This window comes from Colias croceus, chromosome Z (genome assembly GCF_905220415.1).
Source record: "Colias croceus chromosome Z, ilColCroc2.1".
Taxonomy (NCBI): domain Eukaryota; kingdom Metazoa; phylum Arthropoda; class Insecta; order Lepidoptera; family Pieridae; genus Colias; species Colias croceus.
This window is the reverse complement of record NC_059568.1, coordinates 5,954,869-5,974,552: the sequence shown is the minus strand read 5'-3', so window position 1 is coordinate 5,974,552 and position 19,684 is coordinate 5,954,869. Positions and strand designations below refer to the sequence as shown.

Genomic DNA, 19,684 nt, shown 5'->3' with positions numbered 1-19,684 from the left:
CTAACACTTTTGGCATAACTCAATAAATTATTTTTAAATGATTTTTTAAGCTTTTATTGTACTCTCCTAACATTTGTAAGTCTATGTTCTATTCATTATCGAAAATTCGAAAGGACGACGCGACGCCCCCTTCCCCCTCTCGTTCGTTTCTTGTTACGAAATTTTTGTGATGCGCGTAGAGTTTATAATATTCAGATGGAAAATGAAATGAATATTTATTTTTGTATGAAAATAAAATCTAACAAATAATCAAAAGTCGTAGAACAAATGTTGTTACTTATGATGTTAGCTATCTTGTCCTGCGAGGTTGCTGGTGTTTTACAAGTAACCCTGTATAGTAGGAACTTAGATCATTAATGATCAAGAAGTAGGAATAACATAAGTGTTTTACGTCCGTAATTTATATTGTAATATCTAATAGAATTAAAATTGGTAGGAAGTTACCTACATCTCTAAACACTAAACATTACCTAAATTACTATATCAATATTTATACGGAGTGATAGAAGGACATAATATATTATACCCTTTGTTACATTTTATTGTAGTGATTCCCATTCGCACCTTGTTGGGTTTAAACACAAAAACAAAATTAATAATACAACAAAACGTAAAAGAAAATCATAGTTTAGGGATTAATTTTAAAAAAAGAGACCCTCAAACATTGAGTTACTAAGTAACTAATGCTTTCAAATTAGATATAGCTAGGTATGACAGTATCATGGATAGGTTTTACCAAAATACTATTTATTTTTGAAATTTCATCAATATCGATACAGTGGTTCAGACTTAAAAGCGTTACCGACAATCTCATTAATTGTAATTGTAATAATCTTTTTAATAGATAATTTAACATTATCATTAGTTATGATTTAAGTTAAACCAACAAATTTATTAAAAAAAAATGAACTAGGGTCAATGTACCACTAGCTGACCAAGCGCCAATACATGACCAAAATTCAAATATACTAGATAGGGAGGCGAAGAGGGGAATTTTCTGCAATACTCGAGCGTGGCAGTTTAAGATATGAGAGATACCTTAGACCTAATAGAACAACCTTGTTAACTATTTAGCTCTTTAAGTAGTGACGCGCGCCCAGGATAGACGATCAGATTAGTAAAAAAAAATCGATAGTCTGAAATACTCGAGCGCGTCAGATTAAGATATTGGGGGTTGATTTTAGTGTTTTAAGACTAAATTTAAATAATCTGACGATAAGTCCTTGACGCCGCCAAGTTATAGGGTCGCGAACTTGTAAAAAAAAAACGTTAATCCGGCATTCTCGAGCGCGATTGTTTTTATTTTTATTTTGAAGAATATAATCTAAAACTTACTAAAAATACAAAATCTGCCGGTTTCCGCGTGACCGGAAGTCTGGAGGAGCCATTTCGTCTTTCGAAAAACGCGTTGCAGTATATAAGTCGCGAACGATACATTTTACAAAAAAAAAAGTTTGAATAAACAAAAAAGGTAATTTTTTTTACACAAAAAAGGTCTCTTTACATTTTTGTCCAAAGTTAAAACTTTTTGACTTGAAGCATCATAAAAACTCAAACTCCCGGTTTTTTGAGTATATCTCGAAAACTGAGGGTGTTATAGGTCTACCAGAATCTGATGGCATATTTATATTTAAGAAATAAAAGATTTTCATGTGGCAACTTATTTGACAACTATCAAATTGGTTGTCAAATTATTTGTCTTTTTTGCAATAATTGATGAATAATTTTTAGGATTTTGCCTAAAAATTCTTCGTAAATGTCGAAAAAACCGCTCCGATCACAAGCAAGAGGTGTTGTTTATAATGTGTATAGAAAAACATTCGATGAAGAAGGGTCAAACACATCACAATTTTCAATTTTGAAGATTTTATTGGTAAATTGGACTTACCCGTTTTGATACTTTAAATTAAAAAAGATTATAAGTAATATTTAGGTAACTATAATATTGTTTGTTGATTAGAATATAATTTTATGAAACTTATTAAAGGAGTTTCCAATACGGCTATTCGTCAAGTCCAAGCTGTCCAAGTCAATTTTTTTATGTGTCTATAAGTAATAATTTTTTTATGCTTTCGAAAATAAACATAGTTTTATTTTATTTTTATTTTATTTTATTAAAAATTATAAGCAGTTTTGATCTACATTAACATTATATCGATATTTTCACATGGCATACTGGTAATGAATATACAAATATAGGTATGTGTAAATAATAATATGTATTACCTGTATAAAAGTAATAATATGTATAATTGTATATTATACATGTAAGTATGTACCTATATAATAGTAAGCGGATATCTCATTATTAAGTACAGTATTGTCCACTTATGTAATGTGACTAATGATATTGAGGACAAAATAAAAAATAAGCAGTATCAAGATCGTTCAGTCCATTTTCCCCAGGGTTGCACACTCAAAATTTTGATTTCCCTAATTGCCATCAGATTCTGGTTTACCTATAAGAAAAATTGATATGAAATAACGATGATTAAAAAAAAGAAACTCTCAAACCTTTTTCGGTCAGATTAAGAGAACCCACCAACATTTTTGTCAGATTAAGAAAATATGCTTTCAGAAGACCGAGATAAACCTCCCCTATGAAAATCTGACGCGCTCGAGTATTTCAAAAGGACTTTTTTTTTCTGCATTTTCAAAAATTCATTGTAACTTATCGTCACGCCGAAATCGTCAGTTTTTTTAAGGGGAGCTTCCTTGGGGCCTACTTAACACCCCTTCCGAAAATCTGACGCGCTCGAGTAAATTTTTTTTTTGTGCATTTTTGACGAATTAATATGCCTAGCCCCACCACGCAAACCGGCAGATTAGTATACCGTTGTTATCAGAGGCACTTGGGGCATACGTAGTATGAATATCTGACGCGCTCGAGAATGCCCAAGTAACTATTTTTTTTTACATTTTTGAAAATCCGTACACGCCAAACCCACCGCTAAAATGGTTTTTACCATAGAAGCTTTTCTTTTCGAAATTATTTTATCTATCGATTTTGATAAGTCTCGACGGCGCCGTTTAATTACGCCATTTAGCTACCTCGCCTCCCTATCTATACGCGCCAATTAAGAAAATACGGCAGCCCCAGATGAAAGTTTATTGTTTTTTCTATAAAGCAACATCATCTATAAAATAAAAACAAATCTTGCTGCTATTGGTCAGAAATATTGACATTTTTTCAACACGAAGATATAATTAAGTAGTTAGGTGCCCCGTAAGTAACCACATTTTTTACTAAGAGTTTTTTATCGGGAGTTGATTGGGAAATCTTAATTTATCTTGAATGCAATCGATTACTCTTTATATTATGTCTTGTTATAGGCATAATGTTGAACCATTCTGTTATAGACTTTCGGCTTCATTTTTGGCATGAACAGTTTTTCATGATTTTTAGCGGCCTGGTTATCTTTTGGAGCAACAAAAACAATTTTTCGCCTATTGTTGACCAGTATGGTCAGCTCTTGGTTCTTTATATTTTGCTAAGAAAGACTTGCTTTTTGGTGCTTATACCTAATTTAACAAACCTGCTTATACCTAATATAAGCCTTCTAAGTCCTATTCCAACAATGCATCTCGAATCAACATCAACTTCAGTCAGTCATTTCCTTGAACCTCCTTCGCCGAAATTAGTAGATTTAATAACTAAAATGCAACAGCAAATAAGTCCAGCTTTTGGCAAACATTTCATATGGCCTTCTGATTCTCCGTTAAAAAAGAAGATTGAACGCTTGCCCTTTGCTACAACCTTTAATCAAAGGCTACAACTTCCAAGAAATGGCAAGACTACTGGGTGTCGAAGGAAAAAGAGAAAAAAGAAAAGATTGGTATGGTACATAGGTATAGTCATTAAGGATTAATATCAGTATTGTAAGAATGATTTATAACATTTAATAAAATAAACTTCAATATAAATACAGACTTTTTGTTATTTATTAAATAAAACTAATGTTCGAAGAAGGATATTTTGTCCATTTTGAAAATGGTCAACTTTTAGAGCAATGATGGTCAGGTATTGGTGATCAGTGGTCAGGTATTGGTACTTTTAGCAGAAGTAACTTTCAGAGTAGTTTTCATAAAACCTTTAAAGGCTATCAAATTGATACTAAGAACAATAGTTGCAGTGACTATTCAATTATCTGTGTCCCAAAAATAACATTGAACGTAAAACAAATAACCCGTTTTTTATCTATAGCTAAAGATAAAACCGCTTAAATGGTCAACTAGTGGTACATCAACCCTAGTTACATGACAGTAAATTTGTTTATAAAATAATAATTTTAGGGTAGAGGTAGGTAAATAATAAATTCATTGTAATGTATTAATAATATTTATTGTCACTTTAGATAATATAATACTTTAAATTATTCAAAGAATGAAACCTAAAGTTATCATTATTTGCACGTTATACATGCTTTATTTATACCCAGTACTTACGTTAAACTAAAAATTATAATAACTACCACTTTAACTAGGTAGTGAAAACTATGACTATTTTATTAACTACTTATATTATATTGTAAATAATTTAATTAAGTGAACAGGAGAATATTTATCTATTTTGTGCGCCAAAAATCAAACACCATTGCCAATAAAGATATTATCTTCTATTTTGAATTTCATAAACTAAACATTATTATTGAGCAATTTTCAGTATCTTTTTTATTTTTACTCTTCAAATTTTTGTACTATTTTATAATGGCTACAGTTAATTTAATTATTATACAGCTAATAATATAGAAAGTAATAAATTAAATTGATTTAACTAAGTAGGTATATTATCATATTTTATACAATATTTGTATTCTGAACTATAATTTTAAGTAGCACCGTGATAATATTATTATTATGACAATATAATTAGTAGTTACTTATGAAAAGTTTTATAAATTAATAAAATATAATAAAGTATACTTTAAAAACTTTAAAGTAATAACTACTTATTTTTCTAGGAACAGTATATTATTATATAACTATTTTCTTGAATGTCTAAAATGAGCACCAGCTGTTACATATTTTGTAATAACTATAACTTCCATAGAAAGCTTTAATAAATCTATATATCTAAAAATGAAACCCGTTTCGCGTTGTCACGGCATCACGTGTTAACGGATGTACCGATTTCGATAATTCTTTTTTTATTATATTCCTTAAAGTAGGTACGAGGATGGTTCTTAAGTAGACAAAACGCAAATATGTACCCCGGGCGAAGCCGGGACAGACCGCTAGTTGTAAATAAATAAAAAGGCAAGAAAGAGCAATAATTGTCTACAACTACCTAAGTACATAATTACTATTTGAGTATGTATTTATTTAAATACTTTATCACTAGCTTTCACCATCCATGTCGTCTAATATATGGACAACGTCATTGTTCTGCCCATAGTGAATCACCGATGTATAACCTGAAATATTTTTTTATTATTAAATTACCTTATAAATACACACATGACATCTACAATAACCACATGCAACCAAATTCAAGCAATGTACAGCAATTATAGCTAATGAAACCAGGAAAAAACAACTCTATAAGATACCTCTTATGATTTGTATGAAAGTACAAGAAACTTACAATCCAAAATACTTATGTGTCTAGTATATATGAAATAAAGCATGTAACGTTAACATTAAGCTCCTAAAACTAAATTAAAACATAAATCACGAACACTTAACCAAAAGATTGGAATATACTTGCTTTGTAGTAATTAGTTTAAATCACTGGCTGAAATAAATTTTATAGAGGGCAAACATGAAAAAAATAACACTACAATCTGCATTAAAAATATATATTTAATTGGTTCAATGTTAAAATGATTACCAAAATACTGGATATAAAGGAACTCAAACACCACATTACAAAATAACAGGGCATATAAAATCGTTACGTACAATGCCTCTCAACTAATTCTACAATGGATACATAATATATAAAATTGCATACTTTTGTACAGGTCACTGAAAAAATGTTAAAGTACACTGAAAATGTATGGAAGGTTAGAAATAAATTCACAGCACTATAGAATGGGACAATACTACGGTATTTACATGAAACAAAGAACTGGTCGTATCCAGCTTTTTATGAGCAAAGTAAGTAAATTCCAAGCCTTTCTCACGATTCTTGTCATTATATTATATAGTTCTTGTATATTTTAATATCATAATGACAGGAATACTCGAGTGAAATACATAAACCCAACCAGACGTCATGAGACACAAACATAGAATGAATTGTGATGAAAAGTATATTTTGAATATGAATCAGCAAGGCCTTTTTCCGTACTAACATTACTCTTTCATTGTATATTATTATATAATTAATATAATATTATATGTATAATTAATCTGTTTCACCAATAATTCAACAATTCATTTATGATTTATAATCAAAACTACATTCATTTTCCCTTTTGCAATAATAATAAAATTTTGCTAATTTATAAAAATTCGCAAATATTTTATTACAGTGAAAATATTTGACTTGTTAACTACAAAATAAGGCCCGCCTATTCATATTTAACATACAGTAAACCATATGAAATGATTTTATACAGATAAGACATACACATGAGAAAATAAGACAAAATTTTAGCAATCACCGGGTTTTTAGATGTGCCTGTATACCAAGGTATACCAAATTATTGTATTCGTTCTTAACAAGTTCTTAAGTACTATGTTCCATATTATATGTTAATTTTGATTCTATTTACAGACAATCTTTGTACAAGTAATTAAAATATCTCCCAAAGGTTCATTATAATTTTCTTTTACTTAAATTGACCATTTTCGTTTAAAAATCATGCATAAATATGTAATTAAGATATGAATAAATACAAATGAAAATTATATTTTCAGTACATTACTACACACTAAAATGGAAACACAGCCAGTATGCGAAAAATAAAATATCACAATAAAATAGGTATAATACTCAGAGTAACCTAAAATAAAATGGAATTAAAGATAGCTAAGGTTAGTGTGTTACATTACGTATTTCAATGTTTAACATAATACTTTATAGTCATTAGACAAAAATTAAATTTAGTTTAAATACTAATTATGTTTAAATGGGAACAACATACTGTGTCTTAAATTTAAAACAAATGTAATTAGGCCTGCTAACTTTTAACTCATTTGTCATAGAAGCATGTTTATTTTACGCAAAAAATATTGTTTGTATGGTGTGCCAATTAGTTTCTTTACAAACATAACGTGTCCTAAAGGACACTAAAGTTTAAGTACACGAGTTTTATCACAATTACAATAATGTTACTGCAATATAGAATAACAGAAACCAATAATAAATGCATTGTTCACAACTCTGTATTAACTAACTCTCTGGCTGTGAGTTGGTCATTATTTTTCCCTTTTCTTGTCAAGAAATATCTTGCATAAGTACTGGAGCAAAATCTGGTAAAATTGCTCATAATACACTTACAATTAATACTATTTGTAAATTGTTAGTTCAATAATACTTTAATTAAATCTAGTTTCGAGTCCATTATAATGCGAATGTTAAGTAATTTAAGCCGCCACGATATTAATATAAAACAATGCTTTACGGGGCAGACTGAAAATCAGCGCTGCTCAGGCGTTAAAGCCCGACAGCACGGCTGAGTCTGACCCGATTGCCATGTAACTACTTAGTGTATGTTTTTTTTAGTAATATAAGTAGTTGTTAAGTGTGTAAATGTGGCAATAAATATTTTTTTCTTTCTTTCTTTTTTTTTTTCTTTACATAATATATCACTGGGAATGTCTGATCTAATTATATATTATCTATAATGAAGCATATTTGTTTGTATTTGCATATATTTTAACGTAAATTTAAATTGGCAGTTACTTAAGTACAATTTAAGATTTAATGTTAAGTAATAAGGCACAATTTTGTCAGTTCATAGAAGATGAAATGCATAATTAGTGGATAAATCATAGCTAGGTGAATTAAATAAGGTTACACAATACAAGAGTACCTTGTCATTTATCAATAAAATAACTGATTTAGATGTAAAGAGGCTGAAGTGCAATTCCCTTAACCCATTGAGCCCCAAGCGGCCCGATCGGGCCCAGACACAATAGTTTTTCTATTGTGTCTGTGGTTCCGGGGCCTGAGTACTATTAATTATTATCCACATGTATCATATAAATACCTTATTAGACTCTTATTATTATTTGTGACACAAGTGTACCCTTTACATCTACAATACCCACCTAATTCTCCCCACCATCTTTAACTTGATTCATCTCCATGGCTATGATTATCCTTGATCGCGTACTGCGTAATTACGCGCACGGTATTTATTAGAGCATAATTTATTACGTATGTGACACAAATGTACCCTCATTACTAGAATACTGGTTGCCTTACACATTACCATAACTACAATACTGACACATAACCTTTAATTAACCAATCGTGGCGACCCCCCCCCCCCTTCCCCATTTATTTCTCCTCCCACCTAATTCTCCCCACCATCTTTACCTTGATTGAGCTCCACGTGGCTATGTTTATCCTTTATCGCGTACTGTGTGATCGCATGCACTACACAAGCAACGAACGCACCATAGCCGAACCATCGGAATGTATTCCAGCCACCATAAGTCTCGTATAAACGACCGCCGATGAAGCTGCCGAGCGATGTGCCAATGCCTTCGAATATTGCACCTACAAGACCCTGGAATTTTGTGTAAATTATTATATTATGGATGTGACTCATTGAGCTACACATAAAAAAAACATACAGGTTAGGTAAACTGTAAGTTTGGACTTTAATATATCGACAAAAATTGTAATTATTTAAATAGAGTATTACTAAGAGAAACTATCGCCATTTCAGTAGCCGAAAAAAAAAACTTAACATGTTTTTTCGCTTTTATACAAACATTATCATATTTTATTATGCGTGCATAACCTAATTAAAAATCGTTCGTAAACAAGGATCTATCAATTTGAAATGTATACTTTTTAAAATTAATTTCCTCCCCTTTATCTACACTAATATTATAAAGAGGAAAACTTTGTTTGTTTGTTTGATTGTAATAAATAGGCTCATAAACTACTGGACCGATTTTAAAAATTCTTTCACCATTCGAAAGCTACATTATCCACGAGTAATATAGGATAGGTTTTAAATTAGGAACTACGCGAGCTTTTCTTTGAAACCGCGGGCGGAGCCGCCGGCGGAAAGCTAGTGTAGCTAGATAACCTAAAACTTTGTATGTGAAGTTGTATCTGACCCATCCGTAAATTCAAACAAAATATCTGCTATTTTATCCCTCAAAATGTAACTATACAGTATAAAGCATACTTACTTGCACAGTTGTCTCTGTGCCCGGTGGAGACACTACATTAGCATATGACGTCATAGTTGGGTAGAACATTCCAAATGTAATGCCTTGTAGCATCTCTATAGGTAATATCCACCACGCGTTAGTCACTACTGAGTATAGTATGAAACGGACCCCAAAAGCGAATAGCACTACAGTCATCATGTTTATGTGACCAAGCTTTTTTAGTATGTAACCTGTAAATAAATAATAATTATATAATATAATAATGAGTGCGTCTTATTTTATATGTAAGTAAAAACATTCATTTAATTATAACTTAAGAGTAAGTATTCTGACTAAATTGCAGTAGCAAAGTTTAATCTACCGAGATAAATAATATAATCTGTTATACATTTGAATAAGAAAATTATGAGAGAAAGGTTATATGCACAACACAATATTCAATTATTAGTTACTTAGAATATTTTTATTTTTTTATTAGATAACCAACAGGGTTGGTAACAAGAAGCCATAATATAAATTTTAATAACAAAAGCATGTTGGTGGTGCCAAGATCTCATTATATTTCACTAAAAAATAACAGCTAAAAATAATTAATTACAAAAATAAACCCAATAAAAACAAACGACTCACCAGACAAAAACATGAACGGTATTTCACCACAGAACGTCTGTATAGCGCTCACAAGCCCCTGCAACGTTTTCATATAGTCCGCTCCATCACAAGACAGCCTTGCTACATCTTCTATGTGCCACGAGAGGAACTGCCATATCAGCCCAGTACAGAGACCAACCGCTATCGTCCATGCTATGAACACACACGTGTGTAACGAACGTAGTAGAGATCCAACGTCTGCAAGGATGTTCACTGAGAATTTTGTGGATTCCACCTGTAATGTAATGCAAAATTTTATTATAATTACTTGATGGCTTTTGTTACCCTGGAACTGCATTCTGTTATTAAATGTTCAGTGTAGAATGAGCATGTTCAGTTTGAAAAAAATACTACTGGCCGTTCACCTTCTTTCAACCAGACACATTTTTGTAAGTCATAATAATCTAAGTTGCCACAGATAAAGCAAAAACTCAATAAAATACGTTCAACTATTCTTGAATTATAAGTGGATCAGCCTGACATTGTTTTACAGATGTAACTACACATAAAACAAAGTCATGGTGACCTTTTTTATGTTTCAAACAACTTACCCTAACAAACCACGACACAATAATACTGCCGCACATGAACACAAACATGAGTATGAACGCTATAGTATAGTCCTTGTACGCTCCGTCACTGAACACGTCTATAAGGCTGCCAGTTAGTAGGGAAAATAGACCAAATCCGACCGAACCCCACAGCCTCTGTTTGCCGTACTGAGATACTTTAGTACCTGAAATTAATAATTTAGTTTTTAGAACACTTTTTCCACGTGATATTATATAAGTCTATTTACTGTGTGCGACTTTTTTCGTACATTCAAGGTAAGCTAGATTAGAGGAAAAATAGAATTAAGATCTGGTGCTGCAATAAATTATTTTATGCTACTACTAACTGTATTCCAATACATACTATCCTTATCTTGTGTAACTCTGTTGTAAAAATAAGGATTGAAAAGCACACAAACATTGCATTTTGAATATTAAGTATACACGTGCCAGTTACGAAAATTTTACATACATTTTGCACGTTTAAACTATTTATACGGCCATAATAACAACATTAAATAATTGAATAACATGGCATAACATTTCATTGTTTGCAGTGTTTACCATAACAAATCGCATTGCCACACTAAGTCTTAAAAAATATATTATAATCTACTTAAATAATCGAAAGGAAACATTAACTATTATATTAATAAATTGGTATATTTTATGTATAATACAATATAGCACATACCCAGTAAATTAAAACAGATAGCATCCGCAAAAGTAACGGTAACAGCTTGTCCGACCCAACTTATGAGCATAAGCATGAAAAACAGCCAAAATTGTTTTGTATATTGATTAGTTTCCTCACTGGTACTGTCTCTTGCGGCTTGTAATAATTCATTTATCTGTGAAATAAGTTTATATGAGAATTCATGGTCTTCTAGTAGGCATTGCTTGTAAATACTTTTGAGGACAATATAATATGGCACTAATTTCACAGTTTTTGGAAAACATTTTATTTGCCAAATATTTAAGTAATAGTAGGTATTTAAACTTATACCCATAAAACAGTTAGTAAGGAATCTCCCATTATATCTATTCAGTATTCAACTGAATCATTTTATCTATCTCTTTATTTTGTTTTGCCTTGTATGAGATGACATTATACTAATTAGTCCACATATTAAAGACATAATTAAGTGAATATAATTTCTCATGGTTCCTTAAAACACCTAAAAATCTATATAATACAATATAATTATACTAACCTGCGCATTGTTACAGCTGATTTCACACGATGGATGAAACAGACTGACTTCCATTTCATATTGAGCTTTGGATATACAATCTGGATAATGTATAGTGCCTAAAACACACGTTTTTTATGGACACAAAACTTTACATGTCAATTTTTTATATTTTTGATATAGAGAATACACAAGATATAAAATATAAGGCGAGTATATTACAAAAAATAAATTCTGCAGAAAACAATATAAAATCTTGCCTCATTATTTTAATAAGCTGATCTATTCCCACGAAAATGGAGTTAAATGAGTCCATGCCCGCTACTATTTTAACCTTTAATCTATATTTGTGTTCAGTTCAGACTTCAGAGTCTTAACAAAGAAATCGTATAGAATCAGTCTATCCATACTAATATGATAAAGCCAAATAAAAATACTTCAAGTCTAACTTAAGTTACTTTCAACTATCAACATAAAAGTATTGAAATATCTTATAACTTTGGATTTTAACAACAATCAAGAAACGAACCATCGTCCATCACAATATGTTCCATCCTCAAGAACACACACTTATGTTCAGTGACCGTTTTGGACAATCGTACCACGCCAGTAAAGGATAAATGATCTGGTAAATGTTCACCCGCCCTTGTCTTGGGTTTACAAGCGTTCGTGACGTCAGCACCCCAGCCTAGACAGATCTCCATTAGCTTCCAGGGCTGAGTTTTGTCCAGTTCACAGGTTGCCTGAAATTATTACAACAAGAGATTTTGATAATCATAAATTATGTGGAATTAAATTATACTATTTCGTATAATTTTTCGAACTGAACCATTGAACAATTGCAATGCGAAATTTTAAACATATTTAGGGTTAACCTTGGAAAGGATATAGAACACATACATGAAAAAAGAAACTTGATGCCAGAGAAATAAAGGGTGAAAATATGTATATGTTTGGTTTAAGGATCAGCTGCCAATTATTTTTATTCTCTATATTGAAGCCATTCATTATCAGTTTAAAACTGAATATATACATTACCTTGCATTGATCCATTTGGTTTGTCTTTATATTATCTATGGTACTCATATTACCATCACATAAGCGGTAGTTCAAAGTATTATCAACGCATGTCATATTAGCTTTATTTGGTCCAATGACACCAGAAAGCTGTTCATTTGTACACTTCAAAGTGCATGGTTCGTTGACGTCCACGAAACCGTTTCCAATGCGACAACTTGGCTTAAAATTATATCCTGGAATGGGAGTTTTATTTTAGTATTAGTGTACTAATATGGAACGAATTTTCGATTGTATGGTTGCCTAAAAATCTAATGGCATTAGGAAATTATGTTTTGGATTAGAAAAATAATTGTTTTATTTTTTCTATTTTCTTTTATGTTATTTAGTTTTAACCTTGAAAGAAAATACAATTGCGAAAAGACGTAGAAACATTTCTTCCAGCATCACGTGCCGACGCGTCGATTTCTAAGAATTTATAGTTCATTGAATCTGAACAATTTGAGTCGAATTACCTTCAAGTGTCACATTATGTGTTGGGATGTAGGCACACCTGTCTTTTAGTGTTATATTACTAATGTGTGAGATGTATTCTATGCTTTCCGTGTTACTATAGCAGTACTGCGGTATGTTCCAATGTTCGCATACAGTTTGCCACATTTTTGGTGACGTCATATCACAGTTCATCTGTAAGAATATCGTTTTATATGACTTAAAATAAGAATATCTATATACCTTTGTTCAATCCAGTACTTTTACTGGATTGAACCATTTCAGATAACATAAAGAGAGCCTTCGAGTTTTAGAAAAGTTGGCGCAAAGGTGGGACCGCATAGCGTGGGGCACTAAGCAACATGAACAATAACAAAATAAAATCACTTACCCTACAATCAGCCGTAGCATTTTGATTACCCAAAGATATTATCTTACAGCTGTCAATTTCTTCAGCTGTCTTATAACAACTTTTAAGCATCGTCGCGCCATCTCCACAATCCAATTCGGCTGTTAGTTTAGACGCATTCTCCGGTATAAAGTATATAGCCGAAAAACTTATCAATGTCACTATTTGAAATAATAAAAATATTGGCTTTTGTATTTTAAACCTGTAAAAAAACAAACAAATCGTCTAACTCTGCGGGGCGTGATTTTCTTGGAACGCGAAACTTGATTACATACAAGAGATCATTCACTTCTTATTTTAGTATTCTAAGAATCAATTACGTATATTGTAGGTATTTAATGTTACGAAAAGCGATAGATTGACGATTTGTTTTTCGAATATATTTTTGAAATTAAAACCCAGTTTAAGTCAAAGTATGTATCACAGTTATGTATTCTTTAGTTAATTTAAATCAAAACAATAGACAATAGAAAAAACTATGGATATTTCGTTACCTACGTAAATAATTGGTCATAAAAATAAAGATTATTTAAGATGTAATAATAAGCAACAATACAATCGCATCACATCAGCCGTAAATATATAGCTGATAAAATGACCTTATCATAATCTCGCCCTATAAAGATAATAACTAATAGGTAATGGTGTTTTCGCAAGGCAATTAAGTAATTATCAAAACCGGATTGCACAGCAACTAAACCACAATTTGACTCATACAAGTGACTGCCAAAAATACATATTATAAACAGTTATGGGATTCAGTTAGAGCAGACTATTAAATTTAGGATGAAATCAGCTGATTAAATATTTTCATTCAACTGCAGACATAAAATTAGCAAGATTTGGGCCAATGTCACAAGATAACAGACATATATTTGCAATTGAATAAATAAACCTTATGTTCAGGTACATACAGCTTGTTTTTCACAATATTGGATGAATTCTATACTGACAATAAAGAAGTTGGATTAACTTTGCTCAGTAACATTGACTATTTTATTGAATATAATTATCATAAACACATATCACCAGATGTCATTGTATAATATGACCATTTCCCATATCATATATACCCATTATGAATCACATGTTTACCTCTATGCAATAGAAGTAGTTATAAAAATTCACAAAGTATTTTTAATTTGACATAGACAAAATTTTAAAAGTGAATTAATTGCCTTATTATAGAAAACCTGCAGTTATATTACAAGATAATAATTTTGTTATAATAACTATAAATATTGAAAATTATGTTATAATTTTCATGAACTTACCTATCAGCTATAACACCAAAAAGTGGTTTGGCAATAAGACCAAATATAGGCAGTATTGTATAAATGAGACCAACAGTGGCAGATGAAAATCCCAATTGACGAGCATATGTAGACAAGTATGGGACTAATGGAGCCGTGCCTAAAATATAGAAGGAATTTTAACACACACTTTTTATGGCAAAAATATTCTTACGTTCTGATATCACTACATAGTATAAAACAAAGTTGCTTTCTCTGTCCCTTTGTATGCTTAAATCTTTTAAACTACGCAACGGATTTTAATGCGGTTTTTTTTTAATCGATAGAGTGATTTGGATGGTTTTAGTATGTTATTTATTAGGTTTTAGACAAAGCGGTCGAAGCCACGGGCAGTAAGCTAGTTATATTATATAGTTGCAAATTATGGATTTCTTCTTTATTAAAAAATGATGTCTTATTTTTTGGTTGCAGTAATAAGTTCAATTTATATGAAATATAATAAAATAATGTATCTATAATGTAGTGATATTGCAGTGCAAGATTCTAAGTCATGAGTCATGACCCATTGGATAGTGATTACATACTAAGATAAAGGTTACTTGCAGTTCTGATAAAAACCTATTGATATTCTAAATTTATATAATATGCAGTTTAACTTGCTAAATAAAATGCATATAACATAATACCTATTATTGGAACAAAAACTTTATGAAATGAGTAGGTATAATAATATATGTATACACAAATTTCAAGTTTATTTACTGGCAAGCAAAGGGGCAGGTGGGCCATCTGATGTTAAGTGGTCACCACCGCCCATAAACATTTGAAACACCAGAAGTGTTGCAGGTGCTTTGCCGTCTTTTTATGGAAAAACTAGCTCATCGCCCGCAGCTTCGCCCTACTAAATTATATACTAAAACCTTCCTCTTGAATACTGATTCATTTAAAAAAACCGACTATCTATTAAAAAAACCGGCGTCAAATTCTTTGCGTAGTAATTTTAAAGATTTAAGCATACAAAGGCACATAGGGACAGAGAAAGCAACTTTGTTTTAAACTATGTAGTGATAAGCTCTTAAGCTCTACTTACATTATTTTTTTTTAATACCTATATTTTTTATGAAGAGTACCTGTAATCTATCCTTATTTTATTTCAATCATACTAACTACTATAATACTTGATTAATAATAATCATTATACTATAATATCACTCACCCGCATTATATAAAAAGAAGTGGCCTTTAATTGGCAGGAGCTTCTTGTCGATTTTCATTTTCATTGGCAGCATGATGACTGAAACATAGAATATTTAAGAACAACATAATATAAATAACTGATGATAGATTAGGCATAGTATAGTAAGTTTTTATGTGAGTGTGTGTGACAGAAATTGGAACTGACTTATGGCCACAAATTCATGCAGTTATTACTAAAGGAGATTTAGAATAATGCAAACATACCTCATGAATCCAATCAAGAGATTAAGAAATATTCTCGGAGAAGAGAATTATTTCTTTTATATTATTTCTTTAATTATTAATATTAGAGTTTGTTAATAAAAGAAACAAGTGATTCAAATAGTAAAGGCTACAACCCTACTTGTTGAATTTTATTAAATCATCATAATCTTGGTACTGATGAAGCTTTTAAATATATTTCTACAGGAATATACAATTTATTACGGTAAATTTGCTGAAATTTAAGTTGGCTTTTGGTTGTCTTATTGGAAGTGGAAGAAGGGTTTGAGTCTCTGTAGGAATCGTACTAAATTGTATAAGTAGCAGGATTTCAAATGTCCATTCTCTCTTTTGGGTAAAATTAAAGTAGGTACCTAAGTATAATATTCTTGGAATATATCAATTCATAAGAGCTAGCATTTAACGGCATATGTTTAGATGAATATTTAACCCATTGACCACCGAGCGCCCCGATCGGGGCACGACAACAATAGATTTCTATTGTGTCTGAGATTCTAGGGATTGATGGATTAAAGAAGTGGTCTAAATAAGCCCTAAAAATAAAAATATATAAATTTAAAACTTATAAAATGTTTATTTTATCTGCAATTATAATTATTAATTGGCTCCATATAGTTTTATGAGACATGTGATAGTGATGTTTTTCAAATAAAATTATTAACTTTATGTTATTATTGAGACTTCATTTAGGCAATGTGTTATGACTTATGACTGTGTTTAATGTATTTTAAACTATAGTCCTTTTCAACTAGGATGATTCCTGTGACACATCGATTGTTGACACGTGTAGAGATTGCCTTTACTGAAATCGTATCAATTGTTTCCGATAATCGATAATATTTTATATGGAAATGAAATCGATTTGAATAAAGGACCAAAATCAGTTATTTCGGCATTTCGCCAACAATTAACTAAGGAATCTTAGCAAACAACAGCAACAAAAAGTGAACAATTACAATTAGTAATAATAACACAATACCACGTAAAGTATCAATATAAAAATGCAACTTGTATACAAAGCTGATGGACTCGTACAGACGATTGACGCGATTGACAAACGATCACAAGATGGGCGTCGATTATATGATTTTCCAACTCTATAATTTTTCAACGTTCGATTTCATGTACACGAATTGCGTAGGTATTATTTTTTTGTGTTATTTTATTTTATTTTTCGTTATATTAAATTAAACAATACTGTTTTTGTTTTAGTAGCTTAGGATGTTTAATTTTTATATTTTTGGTAATAATGCCGCCTGGAAATAAAAATATTATGCATTAAAATTATTTTTGCTTTTTAAACATAAAATACGTAATTCGGAACACAATGAAGTGTCACAGGAATCATCCTAGCTGAAAAGGACTATAGGATCTTTACTTGAGACACACTTCCTGTTGGTGATACTAACACTTACACATCTATTTACTTATGTCATAATAAAGAATTTATTGGCATTATACTATCAATAATCTACTTAGGTACTACTTCCGTAACTCTTATTTTAAGTAATTATTAAAACTATGTTGTTACCAATGATTACATCTCTGTTAGAAATAGGTATATACCAAATAAATTCTAACAAATAGGTACTAGGTTCACAGGTCGATGGCAAGCTTTTTAGTGTAAATTATTAGTCACATGCTCTTGTCCCACGGCCCCACGAGCCGTCTCAGGACTTCAATTAAGTTCACAAAAAATGTAGGTATGTTAAGCAATAAGATGGAAATTACCGACACTTTTATTATGAATAGTAGGCGAGTACAAATAAAAACACATTATAAGTCTTACCTTTAAGCTCACTGAATATTCAACAATCTACTTGATATGAAGTTAGAAACTAATTAAGTACATTATAGAAAATAACTTTATAACGTCCACGCTACTGCCTACTTTTTTAGCACCTGTTTTCATCTTTTCAAATTCATTTCAATTCAATTTTCCATAGAGGTATCTTGTCATTTGTCAATTGTCATATGTCATGTTATTTTAATGACATAATATGTCAAAATGGCTTGCGTTTGCTTGCGTTTCAATTGGTTTCAATAGAAACTCCCAAAGATGTCACTAGGTATGTACCTATTCCGCAAGTAGGTATTCCGCTGTAAATGTGGCTGTAAAGAACATTACAAGCTAAATAATTATTGAATTGCGTGGTGAGGATAGCCATCGTAATAGGCTAATAGGTATTTCATCGGTGAGTTAAAGTTCTTAATTAATTTATTATTTTATTTCAATTTTTGTTCGTCTGTCGTCAACATAGTTTTTGAATACGACAACATTATAATGTTCTAAAATTACAACTGTATCAGCGCGCTTTTCAAATTTATTTTGTTCGCAAAGTTAACGGAAAAATAATAAATCACGTTTAAAATCCGTTTAAAATTCATTTTTAATCACAGTTTTTAATAATAAAAAATTAAAATAATTAATTTTGTATACTGGCACAACTAGAAAAAAAAAACTAGTTACCTACTTAGTTTTTTTTTTCTTTTTTCAAGAAGAAAAAAGTACGAATTACCTACGTTCTTTCCAATTTTCAAAAAGTGTTGCGTGAACATATTGTGAAGATTTCATTCCAGTTTTTGGAAATTATAATATTTCCTGAAATCTAAGTCAAGAATAAATCGGTACGTAGAAACTTCATACTATGTACCTACATAATATTAATATCTTATTAATATAGTGTATCATCTTTGACTTCGTAATAGTAACAGCTATTCTTTCACCATGAACTGTCCCAATATGGTCTAAGAGCTTGTGAGGGACCGACCTTCACTGATTCCCACATTTTATTATAGCTATAGCTAAATTATACCTATATAACTTATAAGAAAGGATATATATTATATAATGAGAAATTTTAAAGAATGGAAAAAATTATATCAGGAGTCGGCTTTAGAATTCGCGTCATTCGCCTCGCGAATCGAAGTTGTACCTAACCATAGCAACTCAATGGTTGTAACCGCCATGATCGAATTCTTTTAAAATTTCTCTTTTACTTACATGACATTCGAATGCTATACTATAGTCCTTTTCAACTAGGATGATTCCTGTGACACATCGATTGTTGACACGTGTAGAGATTGCCTTTACTGAAATCGTATCAATTGTTTCCGATAATCGATAATATTTTACATGGAAATGAAATCGATTTGAATAAAGGACCAAAATCAGTTATTTCGGCATTTCGCCAACAATTAACTAAGTGCCCTTACGCACTAGCGGTTAACCGCGGGAGCGGCTAACCGCGCGGTTAGCCGCTTTCCCATTTTAATATGCAACCGCTTTATGTTTAGTGCGTACAATCATAAGCGGTTGCAAAGCGGCTAACCGCT

The 19,684-nt window shown here is 31.0% G+C and overlaps 1 protein-coding gene across 2 annotated transcripts; it reads right to left on the bottom strand.

Annotated features, from left to right (window-relative positions):
• Window positions 1-4,969: 4,969 nt before the first annotated feature.
• On the bottom strand, window positions 4,970-18,254 carry LOC123705229 (major facilitator superfamily domain-containing protein 6). Of its 2 annotated transcripts, XM_045653926.1 has the most exons (15): window positions 18,138-18,254; window positions 16,086-16,163; window positions 14,891-15,029; window positions 13,599-13,818; window positions 13,231-13,402; window positions 12,737-12,951; window positions 12,228-12,441; window positions 11,720-11,817; window positions 11,200-11,356; window positions 10,506-10,690; window positions 9,934-10,189; window positions 9,322-9,533; window positions 8,492-8,684; window positions 5,334-5,414; window positions 4,970-5,292 (listed from the first exon to the last, which is right to left on the bottom strand). In XM_045653926.1, exons 2-14 carry the CDS (start codon window positions 16,156-16,158, stop codon window positions 5,338-5,340), a joined length of 2,211 nt encoding a protein of 736 aa, XP_045509882.1. In that variant the 5' UTR covers window positions 16,159-16,163; window positions 18,138-18,254; the 3' UTR covers window positions 4,970-5,292; window positions 5,334-5,337. The 2 variants fall into 2 exon arrangements, with proteins under 2 accessions (XP_045509882.1, XP_045509881.1); XM_045653925.1 differs by having other exon boundaries at window positions 4,971-5,414.
• Between the last annotated feature and the right edge of the window lie 1,430 nt (window positions 18,255-19,684).

Bases quoted from the DNA above. Each gene is read 5' to 3' on its own strand.
- LOC123705229 (XM_045653926.1), bottom strand. From the start codon at position 16,158: ATGCTGCCAATGAAAATGAAAATCGACAAGAAGCTCCTGCCAATTAAA. The intron at 13,403-13,598 runs GTAAGTGATTTT...ATATTCTTACAG, and splicing joins ATGCTACGGCTGATTGTAGG to ATGAACTGTGATATGACGTC. The intron at 5,415-8,491 runs GTAAAGATGGTG...AAAATATTTCAG, and splicing joins CCACGTGGAGCTCAATCAAG to GTTATACATCGGTGATTCAC.